Genomic DNA, 19,302 nt, shown 5'->3' with positions numbered 1-19,302 from the left:
TCAACCAACATCATCTCGCCAAGGCCACCTCATAAACAAGAACCTGTTTCCAGGTGACCTAGAGAGAGAGCACATCTTGACTTCATTTTGACAAGTCTAGGTTTGCTCAGCATCTTAAGCCATGATAACATCTTCCCACGCTTCTCAAACTGCCATTAGGTGAGGTGCATACTACCCCTCATCAAAAGGGAGTCAGCCAGTAAGACAAGTTTACGGGAGGGGGAGGTGGAGGGAGAAAGGCCACCATAATTAAGTCTTCACAAATATCCTTAATGACCCACAAACTACAAATGATAAACGGGCATATTTAAATGACTACTACATATGATAAACTAGCCTGCATGCCAGCCAAACTTAGCCCCGCCCACAACATTTGAGGTCGGGAAGTTCGGTCTGGACTTGTTCCTATGACTATGACCCTTGAACTATGCCTGTTTGGACCAATCAATTTGGGCTTTGTACAGTGATGGACAGATGAGCAACAGTGCCTCGTCGATCACGTCATCTGAGCACGCTTCAGTTGATTTTGTTTGCAACAAAAACGCTGTGGCTAGAAGCTAGAAAGATGGCTTCTAAGATCCTGTTTACATATAGGGAAAATGCATATATTTCCATTCAGTTTGGCCTTTCATTTACACATAAACGGAGGTATGTGGGAAAAACTCCGGTTTCACTTTCATCAAGGGAAAACAGCGTTTTTGCATTTTGACATGTTGTTCAGGCAGCAGGCAGCTAGCGGATGGTGAGGTGATGTTTGCTGTATGTGACAACAAATGTTTTAGCTTAGAAACCATATAACATCGCAACTTTTAAGGCATTTGTGGAGAAGAAGGATAGTTCGGGTGTTCTTCCTACAGCTCACGGTAAGCTATTTCGTTGCTCCGATTGGTTAGGTCTATCCAATTGAGTGCAGAGGCATTTTCCCCACTATATGGTTGAAACAAGGCCCATAATCACGTCCCAATGGACCAGTATCAGACTCAAATTCTGACTAGATTTGAGTATGACAATGTCAGGATAATGATAAACAGCAATATAGACTGTTAATCATTTCTTCAAATTAGAAAACAGAAATTTGATGACCAACAATTAAACAATGTTTAGCTGAAGTTAATGATACAAATCGAGATTGTGGTTGACTTGATGGAATAGCAAAGTCCAAAGGGTCAACCCCAACTTACTGCACCACAGAATTTAATCAGACATTAGACCTAAAACAAATAATCTGTAAATAACTCAGCCCTGATGATCTCCCTTGACTGATCCTGTAAGTAATCTCCATTTTCCAGATATGAATCAATAAACTTCTCATTTCATTAGGGCACGGCTAATCTCATCTAATCTTTATTATTGAATGCAATTTGCCTCATAGTATGACTACAGCTAAATGAATGAAACAGAACTGAGAAACTTGTGTGGATGTGCACCATCAGTGGCACACGCACCACACACAAAAACAAGAGAGCGACACTCATTCACTCATCCATCCAACACACACACACACACCCACACACATTTGCGTATGGGGGAGGAATTTCTGTTCTGAAACAGGTGACTGGTGGATTCAAATATTTGAAGCAAGTTTCTTATTCGTCAGTCTTGGCTTGTTTCCATTCAAAACACCTCCTGTTCTTTTTTGATTGGTTGTGCCCAACATAGTTCCAAAACAACTACTCACATTTTTAAATAACGCCTTGAAGAAGGCCAATATGGTCGCAACACGTAGGCCCATGTGCTTTCAAATGTTTAATTAAAGGCTTTTTCATACATTTTTTCTAAACAGAGTGCCTAACTTTCCTTTTTTGACTAAATTAATACATGTCAAACTGCATGTGTTTGCAACAGCACTAGAGTTTAAGAAACTGTACTGTACAGTAACGTTTTGAGTTCTTGTCACATTGTCACTGTGATGGGTTGACGCTAAGATGGGTGATCCCTGAGCATGTAGCATGGGCCTCGGGGGCAAACGGCCATCCATCCATCATCAGGAGAGATGCCATTATGTCCTCCATCCATCATCAGGAGAGATGCCATTATGTCCTCCCAGCAGGAGGGCGAGCAAAAGAGAAAGTGCAGACAACACGTGCTAATGCGCCGCTGGCCCCGCCGGTCGGATGCACTGGTTTCATAACAACGGGTCGGACACTGCATGGCAGTGCAGGGAAGAGCAGGGGACCGAAACGATCGCGTCTATAAACGGGGCTGCGGGTCGATCGGAGGCCCCGACACGCCACAGACACGGTGGGGGGGGGGACGAGAGCACATCTCCACGGGAGCCATTCACTGGGATCAACATGACATTCAGAGGCCTCGCCAAGCAGCCAGACCCGTTTGAATCGGAGCGGTTCTGTCACTGAAGGGTAGAGGCTCGCTGTGAGGGCTCCTGTGGAACATGTTAGATGTGAGATTGGAAGAGAGGGCAGGGTAGCTATTTAGAAATTATTTAGGAGTGTATGAGGATGGGTTAGGCAAATTACAAGAAACTTAATTTGGACAAAATTAATTATTTTATAGTCTTCAATTTATTATGTGCTGGACATGACAATTTTTTTTATATTGAAGCGTTTTTAAAATAAAAACAAAAGGAGTCACTATACAGGTAAATATGCACAATTACCATATTTATTCCATCACTGAGGAATGATCAAACAGATACTGAATAATTTTGGTGTGGCAGAGGAGTGAGGAGACTCTTGAATTATCTGGGGATGACAGGATTTGGCAGTGTTTGAGGAGCTATTGCTGCTAAAGTGAAGGAAGAGTGATCGAAAGCAAGGATTAGGCGCATTGGAAATTGTTAAAGAGGGATTTGGGAACGGATATAACCGATGTAATTTGGAAAGAGGTGTGGATGGGAACATACATTCTAGCCTATATGCTCCAGGCACCACTTAGGGCATCCTAATCTCTCCTCTGAATCTTAAACTGCTGGACCTGCCCTTAATGCGGACTCTAAGGCTCAAAGGCGCAAAGACAGACAGACACACACACACACACACACTTCAAAAAATGCGTAACATGTCTGCCACACACATGCTGAGACATGCAGCATCACACTACTGTGACATTTGGGTTTGTCTTCTTTGTTAGCGTTTGTATTGGTAAAAATGTCTGGAATGCACTACGCTGTGCTATGTTGACTGAATAGGCAAATGAATGCACTCACAAATGTGGAAGAGTTGTTGTTGGGGCAGGTGTGTTGAGGGAAGAATGGGCAGGTGATTAGGCATCAAGGCTTCCTAAACAGCACTCGCATCTAGAATGAGTCCTCCCTACATCACGCCTGACCTGTTCAAGCATCAGACACTCTAGGCCCTTTCACACTGGCAAAATTGACGCGATTTTATGTACCAGAATCGCGGAACGACTGTCCCTTTCACATAGACCGAGGCGGAACGGCGGGACAAAGTGTCTCGCCAAATTTACTACCAAGCCCCCTAGACATTTTGCCGAGTTTTTTCGTTCCGCCACCAGTGTAAATGGGTCAAGGCGGAAAGCGGAATCTGGGTGGGCATTTCAATGCTATGTCCAGCCCACCACTAGCCTGGCTAGTGCCACCACTTCTCAATGAGACGTGGTCTGGGAACCAAACGTTCATTTTCTCGTATTTGAAAAAAATGCCCAGATCCGTTTATTGGGTGCCACGGATGTCTATCAAATGCGTCTGTGCATAGCTCATCACCGTCTTGCTTTCCCCCTGTTCTGTGATTGGTTCCCTATCTCAGGTGAAAATTTGCTCCATGGTCTCCAGGCTGCCTTAGCAGCGTGAATCAAATCGCGCGCAAGGCAGCATGGGAACACCCAGGCTAGCCCACCACAGGAGATTGCAAATAAATCTAACTGATCAAAAGCAGCAATAGCAGAGACAGCACATTAGGTCAATCTATAAATTCACAAAGTCTCCAGTCATTCAATGCCTGCTAGAGTTGACTGTAGCTTGGAATGCAATCCATAATAGGCTATCCTAAAATCCAGCAATAAAACAATTGCATGAATTCATGAGCGTCTGTCTGCCCTATATGTATATCCTCTGATTGTAATGCTTACCGATATCTAGACGATATTTGTAACATTTATTTTGTATTTGGCCTGTTATAAAATCATGTAGACTTATTGAACAATTTAAACACATTAGGAACCGCAAAGTTGGAGACATGCATAAAGACATTGCTGCAAATTTAAAACCGGATTACTCTGGAATGGCTAACTGTGCAGGGGAATGCTTTAGGCTACACCTTTATGTTCGGTAAGGTCTGATGTTTATTGTGATATATGGTTTGTCATGTGTTGAGGGAAAGTTCACGAAGTATTCCACCAAGATGAATGGGTAGGGAGACGGGCGCAAAAAATATGATTAAAGTTACTTTTCTCGCGAACCGTTTACCACAACAACTAACCACTAACATCGTTTAAAGGCTGAGAAAAAACTCTTTCGTGTGATACATGTGATGTCTGTGATGAATAGGCTACTTCGCAAGTAGTTCAGCAAATTTGGGTGGGACAGAAACACCTTTACAGAGCAGCAGTTCTGGCCATATCGGCTCTGATGTACTGCTTTAAATGCATTATCGCTTCACTACCCAACACGCGAACAAGAAAGAAAATAAAACAGAAACCAATGTGCTTATGTCGCGATTTCCGATAGGCCCAGGCCTAGAGAAAAAGACAGCTATGGTAACCTAACAATTAGGGATTTGCTTTTGCCTACACTGCTGTTTGGTTGTCCCAAACTTTGAGATCATCCATACCGCATTAACTGAATCTTATCAACCCGAACTTCGATGTTGTTGAGTGACAGGATGCAATGCCTAATAATCTCACTGCCTTCGGCATAACTGCTAACAGTGCGCCTAGGCCTACTGTTAAACACCTGGAAAACATTAAGCTGCTGTTTTCTTTTCATGATGAGCAGGCCTGGCCTACGCTTGAATGATTTATGACTGAATGGAACGTTGCGTTTTTAAAGAACTGCTTATTACGTCGTGTGACAAAGTTTACACTAATCATCATCTTCTAATGTATCCTTATGTTGAGATGTCCATTCTCTTTGCCCTAGGCCATCATTTGTGCGCGAATCATGTTTAAATTAAGACAGTACACAAGCTATTTTAATTGTTGTAATATTGAATTATTTCATGAATAAATTGTAAGCACAGTACATTGTACGGCCAACGCAAGGGGCAACTCTTATCCTCAATTTCCCTTCCAAATTACGTTTTATCTATTGCAAGAATTTAACATTCTAACAGCATCAGCAAAGCAAATGCAAGCTGACCAAAGTGCAGTCGGTTCTCCCGCCATGGTTTTTGAAATCACACACCTGCTGTATCTAAAGGCCCATGCACATAAGGTAGGTGATGGGCAAATGAAGCTTTGGTGAACCACTAAACCATAGCGGTGTGAAGCTAGCAACACTAATGAAAAAATCCAATATGGCTGCCACATGTAGATTTTTCAACATAAAAGTCCTTACCCAAACCAGTATATGTAACCAAAAATATTGGTTTGCTAAGGACTTTTATGTTGAAAAATGTATGTGTGGCGGCCATCTTTTTGCTTTTCAGCTAGTGTCGCTAGGTTCACACTGCTGTGGTTCAGTGGTTCACCAAAGCTTCATTTCATCACTAACATAAGGCCTACGACTATCACTCTACACGCCCCCTGTTGCACGTCACAATTTAATTTACTATAGCTGATCCTGCCTCCTCAAAATGCCGCATCATGTGAACAGATCAGCAGGCCGGCAAATTTTCACCTCGCTTTCAGACACAAAAAGACGGCAAAAAGACGTCCCCTCTTCCCGCAAATTTAGCGGGATCTCTGTGTGAAAAGGCCTTCTGGAACTCTCAATGTCAGTGCTGCAAGCTTTCACTCTATTGTTTGGCTGTCAATCAGGCCACATCCTTCAAGAACCTTTCAAGCTTTCCTCCTTTGTTGGAGGGATCTCACTTTGGTTTCGTTCATTTGATGTGAGTAAGTATATGCAGCTTGTTTGGTATAAAGGTACAACCAGTACAGCCAATATGTAGCCCTACAGCAAATACATCTATTAGATTACAGTTGGGCTTCTTAGGTTACTCAGGAATTCAAGTAAATGTCAGAACTTTCAACTGAGCTATTGAGAGCATCAATAGCTCTTTCCATAGAGTTTAAAAACTTCAGGAGCTAAAACCTGATGGGGGACTGGGGACTAATCCAAAGGCTTTGTTCTAACAGGTCCATCCCAGGCACTAGGCCTTGGGTGTGATGTGGAAGAAGCCCTGACGGAATCTCCACACACCCGCCTGCTCGACAGGTCGGGGCCGTTCTCGCCACGGGAAGCAGAGTGTGGAACTGCTGCGGATTAAATGGTTCTGGTAGGTCATGCGTTGTAAATGTCAGAAACGCTTAGTCATCTGGTCGCCATTGAGGCGTAGCATTGGCCAGGTGCTAAGGTCAATACCCATAGAACACACAGAAGATGCCTGCCTCAAGTGAGTGTTGTTTTAGATAAAAGCAGAGTATTTAAATTAAACCTTTAAAATGACTGTGGACTACACAAATTGAGTAGGGTGAAGGATCACCTAGAAGCCTCTTTAGCCAAGAGCAGAAAGAAGCGATTTGGCATTTTGGGGAATTTCTGGTTAGCACGTTTCTACCTTTTTTCGGCATCCCCTCCTCCCCATAACCACTAGAGGTTTTGGAGGAGTTCACGTGGGCGATTCTTTCCTTTCACATCACCACGGCAGATTCCTCACAATCTGGGCCTACTGAGAGGAACATAAATAAACTCGGGGCTGTTTATGGAATCTCATGGAGCCGGAAAGAAAGGACGTTGAAGCAGACATAGGAGGCGTAGGAGCTGCTAAGTCATCTTATAACCATGCGGGAGTAAGCGCCGTTTTCGTGGGTCTGTTTTGAAGACGGGTGGAGAAGAAGACTCATTCTGGGTGGGTGACTTAGTTTGGAAGTGTATGCAGCCTCCAGGTAGAAGCGCCCAACGCAAATATGCATGAGATGTACAATATACCTATGAGCAAGCTCAAACAGGCAGATAGACACACATGCAAACACATGCACGTACACAAAAACCAATGATAAGAGCGATGGTGTGTGTGTGTGTGTGTGTGTGTGTGTGTGTGTCTGTTCTGAGGAAGGCAGATCAGCAAAATCAAAGCAGCTCAGGACATTGCCGGACTTGATCCTCGATAATGGCTGCAGCTGTTCCGGAAAAAGAAAGGGGAAAAAAAAACCAAAACACCCTGGCATTCTCAGTGGAGCAATATAGGGCGCACCTTCCTGCTAATACACCACAACAGAGAACTGTCCTGTCTGAAGAGCCAATCAGCATGCTGCCACAGTCCTTTCAGGCGTGTGATTGGCCCGAAACTATTTCCCAGCCTAACAGCTCTTAACAGAGGTATTACAATACCTCCTGCCTTGATGCGTTTAGTTTTCCCCAGTGACGTTCTCATCACGTCAAATGTTCACACCGGGCATCAAGAATGAGTTCCAGAGTGCTAGGAGGCGGAGGCGAGTCTCCACCCTGTGAACTGCACTGGATGTGTGGCCTACATGTCTGGTCATATCAGTCAGGCACGGGGGAGGGAGAATCATGGGTAATCAAAGCTGAGAGGGACAGAGATGTCAGCAATCAGGTGTGTCTGATGCTTGTGTGTGTGTCTGTGTGTGTGTCAGTCAACAGAAGTCCAACAGGTCTGGCTGGTCTCATTGCTCAACCCCTTCACACACCTTGACAACTGTAGGTGTTTTCTACTTTTACTCAAGATGAACATGCAAATTGCAGCGCGTCCTCATAGACAGACACACAGCAACAAACCACCACAACAAATAGACTAACAAACACCTACAAACAGCCCCATTACTATGCATTACCTACTCCTGACAAACTGAAAGGCTCTATCCGAAAGGAGACACTGCATTCTTTGGCAGCCTTGCCCGCGTTCAGTTTCCAATAACAGACTTTCAACACACCGTAAAACATCATGGCACTCAGCTTGCAGGGCCCAGGGGTTGGGGGCAGCATGCAACAGGAGAAGAGTTTCTTCGGTCTCTGTGACCTGACAGAACCCAGACCTCCAGTGCTACAGACACACACACTAAAGTAGATGTCAGATGAGGTTTCTATGAAACTAACAAAGGAAATGCATAAGGTCCCTGATTGGCTACACAGTTTCTGTCTTACATTGAATGTGGACAAGACTGTAACAATGTTTTTCACAAACAGGTGAAAACTCAGAGAGTGTCCTGACATCTTTGTAAATGGGCAAACAATTAAAAAAAAAGTGGATCAATTCAAATATCTGGGTGTTAAAAAGTTGGGCAATACACTGAAAGTTAACCTATCAAATTATAGATACATAAGAAATTCTCTTACTGTTGAGGTATCAAGTATCTACACGCAATGATTATTTCACATTTTTTATATTGTATTTTCAAGTTGGTCTCAGGCATGTAAAACAGTCCTAAGGCCACTTGAATCATTATAGAAAAGTGCCCTCAAGATCCATGACAAAAAGCCACGTCATTACCATCACTGTCCTATTCTCACTAAATATGAATATGAAAATGTGATGTCCCACTCAAATGTTTGCTTAATCTTTAAAATAATTCATAATGCTTCTGCTCCTCCTTTGAAAAATGTGTTACACTCTGCTCTGAAAAAAACAAAACGGGTAACTAGACCAGCCACAAGGATCGGATGTAGTCTTCCACAACTGCATTTGGGAGGACATTACTCTTGGTTCCATGGATGAATGAATGTCACAAAATTATAAACAGCAAAGCACTAAAGGCTATTATGCAAAGTAAACCTGACAAAGTAAACCAACAGAAAACAAAATCACTCAAAAAAGGAATGCTTCTATACATTCAATTAACATAGTAGACCCTTTAAACCAAACTGATTAACAGAACAGGTAATGTACCTGCACCTGTAATTTTTGGCTTGCAGGTAATTAAGCCCATTTCTTTAACGGTACGGGCAGCCCTGCTTTACCAGTCGAGCGACAGGAAAGCTCCTGAAATTAAGTCTGATGACATTTGTATCGGTGCTGGTGTGCAGTCGGCTGAAGGCCCCTTGCGACTCCTGTAAAGTTTCCAGCAGGGCGTTCTTCACGGCTCTCATTCACAGGCTTTGCATTGTGGCTGTGGTGTCACATCATTTTGAAATGGTTTACAAAGCAGCCTGGTGTCTGCTGTGTGTGTGTGTGTGTGTGTGTGTGTGTGTGTGTGTGTGTGCAAAAGAGAGTGTTTGATGACCAAACAAGCAGAGAGCTACAGGCATGTGGGTTATCTTTATGGGTTGAGAGCAAGTTCAAGAAGACTCGTGAAGTACAGATAACCAGGGACACCACAGGGCTCAGCTGCAGCATGTGCACATATTCAGCCACAGTCACACATGCATGTTAAACTCACTCAAACACAAACACACACACACACACACACCATTACTACTACTACACACACACACACACACACACACACACACACACACTATGTTCCATTTTTTCTCAGGCGCTGGCCTCTGGCCTGTGAGTCTGGTGGTTAAAGCAGAGCTGACCTCAGGCCCCCGGCTCGCTGGGGAGCCGAGAGAGTTTCCATGCAGGGCCGGCCGGCCGGCCGCCTGCTACAGTCAGAGACATGCCACGGAGGCCACTGCTCCACCAGACACACACCTCTGCTATCCTGGATATGCGCTAGAGGAGGGCTAAGAATAACCGTTTATGCAACAGATCTGAAAGTCTGCTCTGTTGCTCGACTTCTCACGTGTCTCTCACTCGTCCTTCCTCCCTCTCTCTCCCTCTGTCTCCCTGTCTCTCTCTGTCTCTCTCCGTCCCCCTCTTTCTGTGAGAAAGTCTCGGGGAGTGCTGCAGCTGAGCGTGTGTATGAAGTTAGTCATGAAAGCTGTCTGGCACAATGGCAACTCTCCTTGATATGCCACTATTCATTAGTCCCCCCTTCTCCCGACCATTTACACACACGTACCAGGTGTACACGTGCAGGTAAGCAGGCTAACACACACTCTCTCTCTCTCGCACACACACTCGGAGGGTGAGTCATAAAGAGGAGGGCCTGTCAGTCATCCGCGCAGAGTGCTGCCATTAGAGGCCCCAGGCTTTCCGAGTTGCCGTAGCAACAGGGCACTGTGAGTCACGGTTTGTTACAGCGGCTCGGTTGGTCATAAACAGAACGCATGCATACACACACACGCACATGCACGCACACACACACAGCTGTCTTGACTGCCTTTTCCCACCACAGGTTTGAGCAGAGAGGAGCCATTTTTAGAACACTCTCTGCAGGCCCTTTCCAACAGCTCTCTCCTCCGAGCAGCCGGCAAACCAACACCGGCAAAGATGAGGGGTGTACCGCAGCCTACAGGCGGCACCGTCCAGAGGAAACACATGTCTGCTGCCGTGGCTCACCTCTCTCTCCCACACACGCTCTCATGTTCAGCACATTCCTCAGTTATGGCTGGGACACAGGCGACAGGAATGAGAACAGATAGGAGTCCAATCCAATAATCAAATAATGCTTTGGCCACATGTCTCCAGTGGTGCATTGAGTTTAAGGTGTCAAAGTGACAGTGAAAACAGAGGCAAGCACGGTCAAAGACGAAGTGCACTCAAGAATCACCACTGATGAAGCTGGAATATGGGCATGTTTTGGTTTTTTTACACTTCTGCTCTGCACATCAAACACAAACACACACACACACACACACACACAAACACACAAGGAGGTGTAATAACCTCTACTGCCTTCACCAACCAGAATGTTCCTCGGTTAAATTCCGCCTCTCATGGCAGCACTGATTTCAGGTCAGCTCTCCCTAGCTTTCACAGAGGCTCTAACCACAGCAATGCAGCTAGTTAGTCTGACCATGAACCAACTCCTAAAGGACATTTCAAAGGGATTCCAGTTTAGTTCAGAGCAGCCTCTGCAGATGGAGAACCATATTTCGCAACCTGAAGCTACTGTACCTACAGAGCTTTCTTATGGCAATGTCCAGTGAAATTGACCTTGAGCTTGACCTTGTCCATGCTAATGCTAGGCTACATATCAGCCCTAGGTTATGACTCGCTGAAATCTACGGCCCACTATCGCTTTGGTCAATAGAGCATTCGAGCATTGTCTGAGCCCCACTGTTAAGAGTTCCCAAGAGCTGTGGAGATGTTCCTGACTGGACATTTCTGAGGACTTTCTTAGGTAGACACACACACATGCACACAAACACACAGCTGTGAGAGAAAAGCAGCAGAATGTTACTGCCTCCTGACATTTCCCTGAACTTTGAAGTGCTGGCAAACCCCAACAGAAAAATGGGAGGGCTGGCTGTCACTAGAACACTTCTGCAAAATCTCTCCATCCCCCCTCTTCTCAGCTTGTCCTTCTGTCTTTTTAAAGCAAGACGAGGCTCACTGTGCCTGTCTGAGGTGAAGCTTGCTCGGGGAAGAGGCAAGGGTGTGGGGGCCTCTCTCTCTCTCTCTGTGGCTGCATGAGGGCCTGGTTGTAGTGGTTTGAGTGATTGTCAGAGTGCATGAGGCAGAATGATAGACCCCCCACACACACACATGCCTCAGAGACAATTCTGTGTGTGTGTCTTATGTAATGCTTACAGTACATTGAATGATTACATCTGTCAGCCTCCCACAAGTGTTCATCAGCATGCATGCTCACCCAAACACACACCACTTAAATCGCCTGCCGGGGATATTTTCATCCACAGTTCACCATGAGACAGCAGTAATGTCAATGAGAGAGAGAGAGAGAGAGAGAGAGAGAGACACACACACACACACACACCTGGCAACATTTCTCCAGGACAGACCATTAAGAACAAGAACATGTGAGGCAAAACCTGGCAAACACAATCCACAGGAGAGAGATATGGACATAGGTTTGCATTTGTCTGGTAACCAGTAGCTGGCCAGGTACAATAAAGACTCACAGTGTACTGTGGGTTAGTTGTACGGACTGAGTGTATACAACTGGGAGTGTCGTATGACGACGCTAATGCTAACGTTATTGCTAATGCTGCTTGTAGTTGTTTTCTGTGACTTTGCTGACAAATGACATTACTATGATGGATGCCTCTCGTCATGGGAACTCAATCCATACAGAGAGGCCGCACAACATTTTAAAACAGCTGGAAGAGAGAACAGAGGTGTTCTTTCTGCCAGATCAGCATGAATGTGAAGATCGGCAAGATGGCACGACAACAATTCCATAAAACTCACGAGTCTGTTTGCTTGCGGCACAGCTCAGAACTCGATCTGACTTGTAATGCTAACCTGATGGTTGACATTCCGCAACAGATGAAACCATTGTGAGCATTGTGGCTTCTACATGCCTCTGAGGAATACCCATGGAGGATGGCCTGTATGAAAGCGAAGGGAGCCGATTTTAATCTCACATGACTTCACTAAAGTGCCTTTTAGGACTGGTTTTGTCTGGGCCCTGCTTCAGAGGTCATTAGTATAAAAAGTGAAGCCAGTAAAGAGAGAGAAGGGTGGGACTGGTGAGTTCTCCTCGGGGCTTGTCACATATTGTGACAGAGGTGACAAGAACACGTGTGAGTGATAGGCTATGTGTGGGTGTGTGGGACTACTGTATAACACACTTCAAGGCAAATGTAGGCTACACCTAGCTGACCTCAAGGCAGACATGTGAAGAGTCCTAGTGTGTCGCCTTGTGTTGCCTGTGTGGGCGGAAAAAAGTTGTACTACTTCGCATACAATAACGACTGCAGTGTTTCCCATACATTGACTAATCTGTGGCGGGGCGCCACGAAATAAAAATCGGCCGCCACACATAAATATTCTATGTTTAATTTAATTCAATTTAATTTAATTTAATTTAATTTAAATTAAATATAAGATCAAATCCTTGCATTGCCATTGAGACTTTTTACGCACGCAGCCTTTCCTTGTCCCGCCCCGCTCTCTCTCTCTCGTAGCCCCCTGCCCCTCCTCTGTATGTGCATTTAACAAAATATTCACGATTGTTGAAGGATTGTTGTTGCCACATAGAAGCATTACATAGAAGACGTCTGGCTAAATTGCTATTAAATCCGCTTAGCATCATGACCATGCTGCGCAAATTTGTTCAAAACTGCTGCATTAAAGTTAACTCTGCTAAGATCTTATCACAACATAGTAGGCTACATTGAAGAGACTAAACTAAGTTAAGTTATAGGGCAGTTCCAGCGTTATGGATGTGACAATTGAACTCATATTGGTAAACAAAATGCCTTCGAGTTGGGGCAAAATTAGTATCAGTGAATTAATTTGCATAACTTTTAATGTAACCTCTGTCCTCTGAATACTGAGAAATCCTCAAATTTCATATAATCAATTTCATCCTAAGAATACAAGGCATTTTATCAGCGTTATGGATGTGATATGAAATGGACACACTTTTGTGAGAGATTACAGGTTTTCTACAAACTCTGTGAATATTGAAGGAAACTGGCAAAACTATGATATATGTAGCATGAAGGAGACTTGAATGAACACAAAAAGTGTGTTTTTGAAACTATGCGTCATTTTCATAATGCATTATGTAGGAAAAACAAAACTATGCGTTATGGATGTGGCGGTTTCACGTTATGGATGTGATGTGTCTGAACCAGTCCTCGACAAACTACATAAAACACATAATTAAGTAGTGAATTTTGATATGAACAATTGAAATAGTAATCATGAAAAACTAGCGATGAAATTATTGCTTCCTCAGTGCCCACTAAGATCCACAGGAAGAATCAGGACAACAAGTCATTTAAAATATAAAAAAATATATATATATATATTTTTTTTTTTTTTTTTACCGTCATCAATTTTGGTCAGTGATTCCGGGTTACTGAAACACCAGGGAACATGAAACTTGGTGGCCACTCCCCTAAATAACTAGCCCTACCTGAACCGTTGCACCCAAGATGACAAAATATTTATGGTATGTTAGTCTCAAGAGCCCACATCAACCTAACCCATACCCACTCATTTGTGATTTGCACACATAAAGTACATACACGCACACACGCACGCACACACGCACAGTCGCACACATACAGACAGGCAAGCACACACACACATAAACACATGCAGACAGGCAAGCACACACACACACACACACAAACATGCACAAACACCCACCCACATGAATGCAGACACGTAAACACACACACACACACAGGCACGCATACGCATGTGCGCATGGAAACACACACACACACATAAACACACAAACACAGGCACGCATACGCACATGCACACACAGAGACACAGACACAGACACAGACACACACACACTCTTATAAACAAAAGCAAACTCACATATGCACACTCATTTGTATGCACAGTAGCAGAAGTAGGAGATGGAGACAAATTGACAAGCGTGATTTATTTTTGCGAAGAGAATATGCAGGACTGAGAGGCGGTCATATTTTGTACCGCTATGCGGTACATCTAGTTTATTGCTGCCGTTACTAATGTTACTCTGTGGGTACAGAGGACCTGACACTTCAAATGCTGGCATATCGCGTCACATTTAAAATTAAACTGTGTTAAGCAGACGTGAGCGGCAGGCTGAACAGATCTGCAACAGAAGGAGGTTGCTATGTTAACTCCAGCTGCAAAGTCAGCCATCTTCACCAGCTAACACGATAATCCAGTTACTGTACAACAACAGTATGACAGTTACAGGAAGATAATCGCTCAGATTTTTGTTATTAGGCCACTTGAAAATAGGCTATGGCTAGGCTAATCACTGGAGGTATTTAAATATTATGTTTGTTTTGCTAATAGTTAGGCAAGGCCTCCTTGTGGTTTTGCTCAACCTAATAATCTTTGAAATGTCAATTGTAGGCCTAAACACTAAGGTGAAATGCGTTGAAATTGACATGCCACCAGAACAGACGTTTTATCGGCTTTGAGGTATAACAAAGTCTCCAGTCTTGTAAAAGTAAGAAAGGGGCACAATTTGGTCATCACACTTTACATTGATATAAATCAGCTTTGCACAGACACTATGGACATTGTCGCATCAACACTGTATGTGTAGCATAAACTTTTCCTATAAAACGTTATGGATGTGACATGGCCATGGAACTTGCTGACTTAAAAACAAAAGCCTTACAAATGTAAGGAGTTGTGCTCTTAAAGGCAAGCTGAGCATAGACATTACTCTACCATTCCCTTGTCAATCTGGAATTTGTCAAATTACACAATTTGTTTGAACCTTGGGTCCATTTATCCACTTTTTAAATATGTATAATATTACCATGTGAAAAATGTTGTTTCTGTATGGTTGCACACCATATTTATTATGTAAAAAGAGTGTAATTCTCCATCAAATTCAATCAGATCAGTTACAAACAATAAAATATAGACCTAAATGAAGATTTTAACAACAGTTCTATTTGCGTATGCACAACTTTTTTTTTTCCATGTTAAGGATGACCTTTGCATGGAATTGCCCTTATGCAATCAAGCAGTATCTCAAAGCTAACGTTAGAATACTGTTTGGATGTCGAATTTAGCATGCTTAGCCTACTTACAGCTGCTTGTCAATTTCGTTGAAGGGAAACAAAAAAACTTTATGAATTGCATCCACACATCAGCAGTGACAGGCACTCAATTAGACCTATACACTCCTCCCCTTGTCCAAGTCAGCTAAACGGCAAGCTTACCATTTCCACATAACTTCTGCTCACTTCTGAGTCAACTATAAATATATCAACTTCTAATCAACAATGTGTTTGACAACAAGTTGCAAATGACACTGGCATTGTCTGTCCTGGGAACAATAGCAGTTAAGACGTACAAGATGACACTAATCTATATCATAGGAAGACCTCAACTTCCATATATTAGGATTACTAGCTGTGTCTTATTTCCTGCCTGTCTCTGGACAAAAAACAATGGAATTTCACACTCTTGAACAGAAATTCCTCATGTGGCTCAATAGGTTATGGGTCAAATGGAATACTAAGCTAACAAACCAAGCAAATAGAAACCATTAATGGAATTAGAGAATCCATCATCTGATTCAGATGATCTCATACACAAAAACACACACACACACACACACACACACACACACACACACAGTGAGCCTCCTGGCATTTAGATGCAAGGAATCAAAGCCGCCTCTACCCCACACCAGTAAGTGCATAGGAACTATTTCCATGGGTGCATTAAAGCTCAAACACGTGCTACAACACCATGAATGAACAGACATCTTTCCTCCACAAACACACACACACACACACAAAATGACCCTAATCCACCTCTGTTCACCGATTAGGTCTGAGATCCACAGAGCTATCCAGCGAAAACCGCAGACTACGTCAGAATCACACTTCCTTAAAACACACACAAAGCTAAACCTCACAGCCCTGTGCAAAGAAAAGGCGTAATGATTTACAACAGTTAACACAGAGCAGACATGCAATCACTGGTCTAACACTGAGAAGAAATTCAGACAGACAGACATGCGCGCGCACACACACACACACACACACACACACACACACACACACACACACACACACACACACACACACACACACACACACAGTTAGGTTTGTTATAGACACTGCATACACCAAGAGTGGAGGTGTTGAGTGCTTGCCTAGAAAACGTATTAGTCATCTACCCGTGTGTTTCTGGTACTAAGTCCCTTATTATTTCTTCTTATCAAGCCACAGGCACAGCCTTAGCGCATGCACCCTTCCCCCAGCTCTTTCACCAGGCTGGTGTCCGGACTTGCCCACATTCAAGCCGAAATCAACAAGCCCACGGCAAACCACCCTTCACGGATCCTGCTAGAAACAGCCACAGCTCAGGCCTGAAAGGTCGAATCCTAAACCTCTCCCATTTGTAAGAGCGTAAAAGCACTGATATGGGTGTGTGCATGTAGCTTACAAACACACACACACACACAAATAGAGGGGTTTTGATTTTGAGGTGTTATGGAGGTTTTTTAAAAAAAACAAAAACAAAAAACCGAGGTGGAACAAAGGCTGAGAAGGTAATGATCACTCTTACTCTGTCCAAAGGAGACAGTGCAAAGCTGAACTACAGGTCAGAGACCCACCTACCCTCACACACAGTCCTCTACAAACACTCTCACGTGCACGTCCATTTATTTGCTTGGTACACACACTCTCTCTTCCAGCTCCTCCCTTGGTGGCCAACGTCACCTGTAACTGGTATACTGACACTGGAGGAGTAAACCTAAAGATTTCTTCTGCTTCTGGGAGAGCAAGGTGTGCCCTTCACTTTTCACTGGGGGTCAAGTTGTGATTCAAATATTTATTCTGATCATCTATTGTTGGTGAAGAGGACTGTGGGTAACCCTGCACGTTCTTAGTTTACTGCCCGCATAAGGCACCGACAATTGCTCCAATTCAGCACAACTGCAGGGTCAAATATAGCCTACTTGTCTTTCTGATGACCACCTATAGGTACCCAGATAAATTATGCATTTAATGTGCCCCCACACAGAACACATTGCTGTTTCTCCACTATATATCACAACAAATGGTTTGAAAATGGGCAGGCAGCCTCCAACTACCTAGAACCCCAACAGTCCACTCTGAGAACTACTGAGTATGTCTGTTTAATTAGATGGAAGTCCTTTGGAGACAGATGATGGGGCAACCACACATCTGTCTTTGTGTAGGGAAGTTGGCTTTCGATTTTTGCCAATATTTTGTCAGGGCAGAGGACGAAAACAAGGAAGCATTTCTTTAGGATTGTCTATACTCAGCAGCCGAAACGTGAATCTTGAGAGGCTGTAGTGCACCAAACTTGAGAGCGCGAATGTGGCAACAGAAGAAATGCAGAGAACATTTTGGTCAATTTTCAAAGAACCGCTGACTGGGATTTTCTAATAGGCCTGTGGATACACACGATAACATGAAACTTAAGACAAGACCTCAAACGTGCCAGGCCTAGCTTTGTGGCGTATAATTAATAAGTCACCACTTTACAGTCATCGCAAAATGGTCTACCCAGGACAACTACAACAGGTGTCTGTGGAAAGCGTGTGAATTCATGAGAGATATAATGAAATTGCAAAAATATCAGTAGCAGTGGCCCTGCTGGCTAGCTGGTTTGGATGCGATGCATATCACAATGCCCGGACCTCGCAGGTTACCGACAAGACACTGTTGTAGTAGGCTAGCACGACTATTTCAAGAACCATTCATCCTCTTACCTTTGAGCTGAGGAAGGGTGGAAAGCTCAAGGCAGGCGCTCTGAGTCCGAAACTGGGATGAGCCTTGAGATTTCTTCTGTTTCTGGGCCTTCCTCATCGACTTTCGGGTGAATCCGTCCACTTTCTCAGACGCGGTGATAGCCGACATTTTGATTCATTCACTGTGAATTATTTTTGACAAGTGCGGCTGACGGCTAGGTTCAGCTTTCCAAGAAAGGATTAGCTGTTTGAGGACTATCAGCAGGCTTTTCAAGAGAAAATACAGGGACACACTGGTTAGACGGTGTCCCCTTGTCTTCTGTGTTCTTTTTAACAGTTTCTTCCAAGAGCCCGCATCTCTTTGGCCGCTGGCAGCTAGCTGGACTGTTTACAAAATTAACCGTATAGAGTGGTAAAGTCATCCAATGACATCGGTACAATAAACCATCGAATATTCCCAAAATAGGAACCAAAGCAAGGAACCGAGAGTCAAGTTGTCAGTTAACGTTAGTCAGACTTAGTTGCGTTGTCATTTCCGAACAATCTACAGGTTTCTGTGTCGGCTTAATATACCGTTTCCGTGAAGGCAAAAAATGAATGCAAGTAGTTTCACCAGTAGCCTATATTAAATAGCAACAAAGTAGCCTCGACATCTCAGACGTTACATTGTAACACATGCTCCAATGGTGAGAATTCTGCTTTCTGATGCCGCGTCATCCCGTTCCAGCATAGAACAGAATGTTGACAAGTTGTTCAGCTGCTTTACTAAAACGCGCAACTGTACCAGCTAACCTATCACAAGTATAGCACTCTAACTGTCATATTAAACCGTATACTTTAATGTCCACGGCTTATCTTCACCACAAAAGCTTAATTGGCCGGGAAAGTAGGTTCATATCCGTGCAGGTGAGGTGAGTGTACCGTCCATGCCGAAGAATCATAAACAGCTGTAGAGCGTCTCCTCGACGTTGAATAACATTCTGTACTTGTGTCACAATGCGTCATTGATGGGCGGCAACAATATCCAATCTCGATGGGCTACGAAATGCGTTGTCCAATAGAAACTGAGGAGCTGCATGACAATGTCATTCTCAAAGA

At 43.8% G+C, this 19,302-nt stretch overlaps 1 protein-coding gene across 2 annotated transcripts in view; it reads right to left on the bottom strand.

The window, feature by feature from the left end:
• Nucleotides 1-19,170, bottom strand: part of ppp2r5a (protein phosphatase 2, regulatory subunit B', alpha isoform) — a 71,045-nt gene extending 51,875 nt beyond the window's left edge. Inside the window, exon 1 of one of the 2 annotated variants that reach the window (XM_048250073.1) lies at nt 18,226-19,170. In XM_048250073.1, coding sequence (XP_048106030.1) covers nt 18,226-18,373 — 148 coding nt within the window. In that variant the 5' untranslated portion in view covers nt 18,374-19,170. The remainder of the gene's footprint in view (nt 1-18,225) is intronic. The other variant, XM_048250072.1, reaches the window with a different exon arrangement.
• Nucleotides 19,171-19,302: the final 132 nt, after the last annotated feature.

Source organism: Alosa alosa, chromosome 8 (genome assembly GCF_017589495.1).
Source record: "Alosa alosa isolate M-15738 ecotype Scorff River chromosome 8, AALO_Geno_1.1, whole genome shotgun sequence".
Taxonomy (NCBI): domain Eukaryota; kingdom Metazoa; phylum Chordata; class Actinopteri; order Clupeiformes; family Clupeidae; genus Alosa; species Alosa alosa.
The sequence above is the reverse complement of the archived record's forward strand: the minus strand, read 5'-3'. Positions and strand labels throughout refer to the sequence as shown.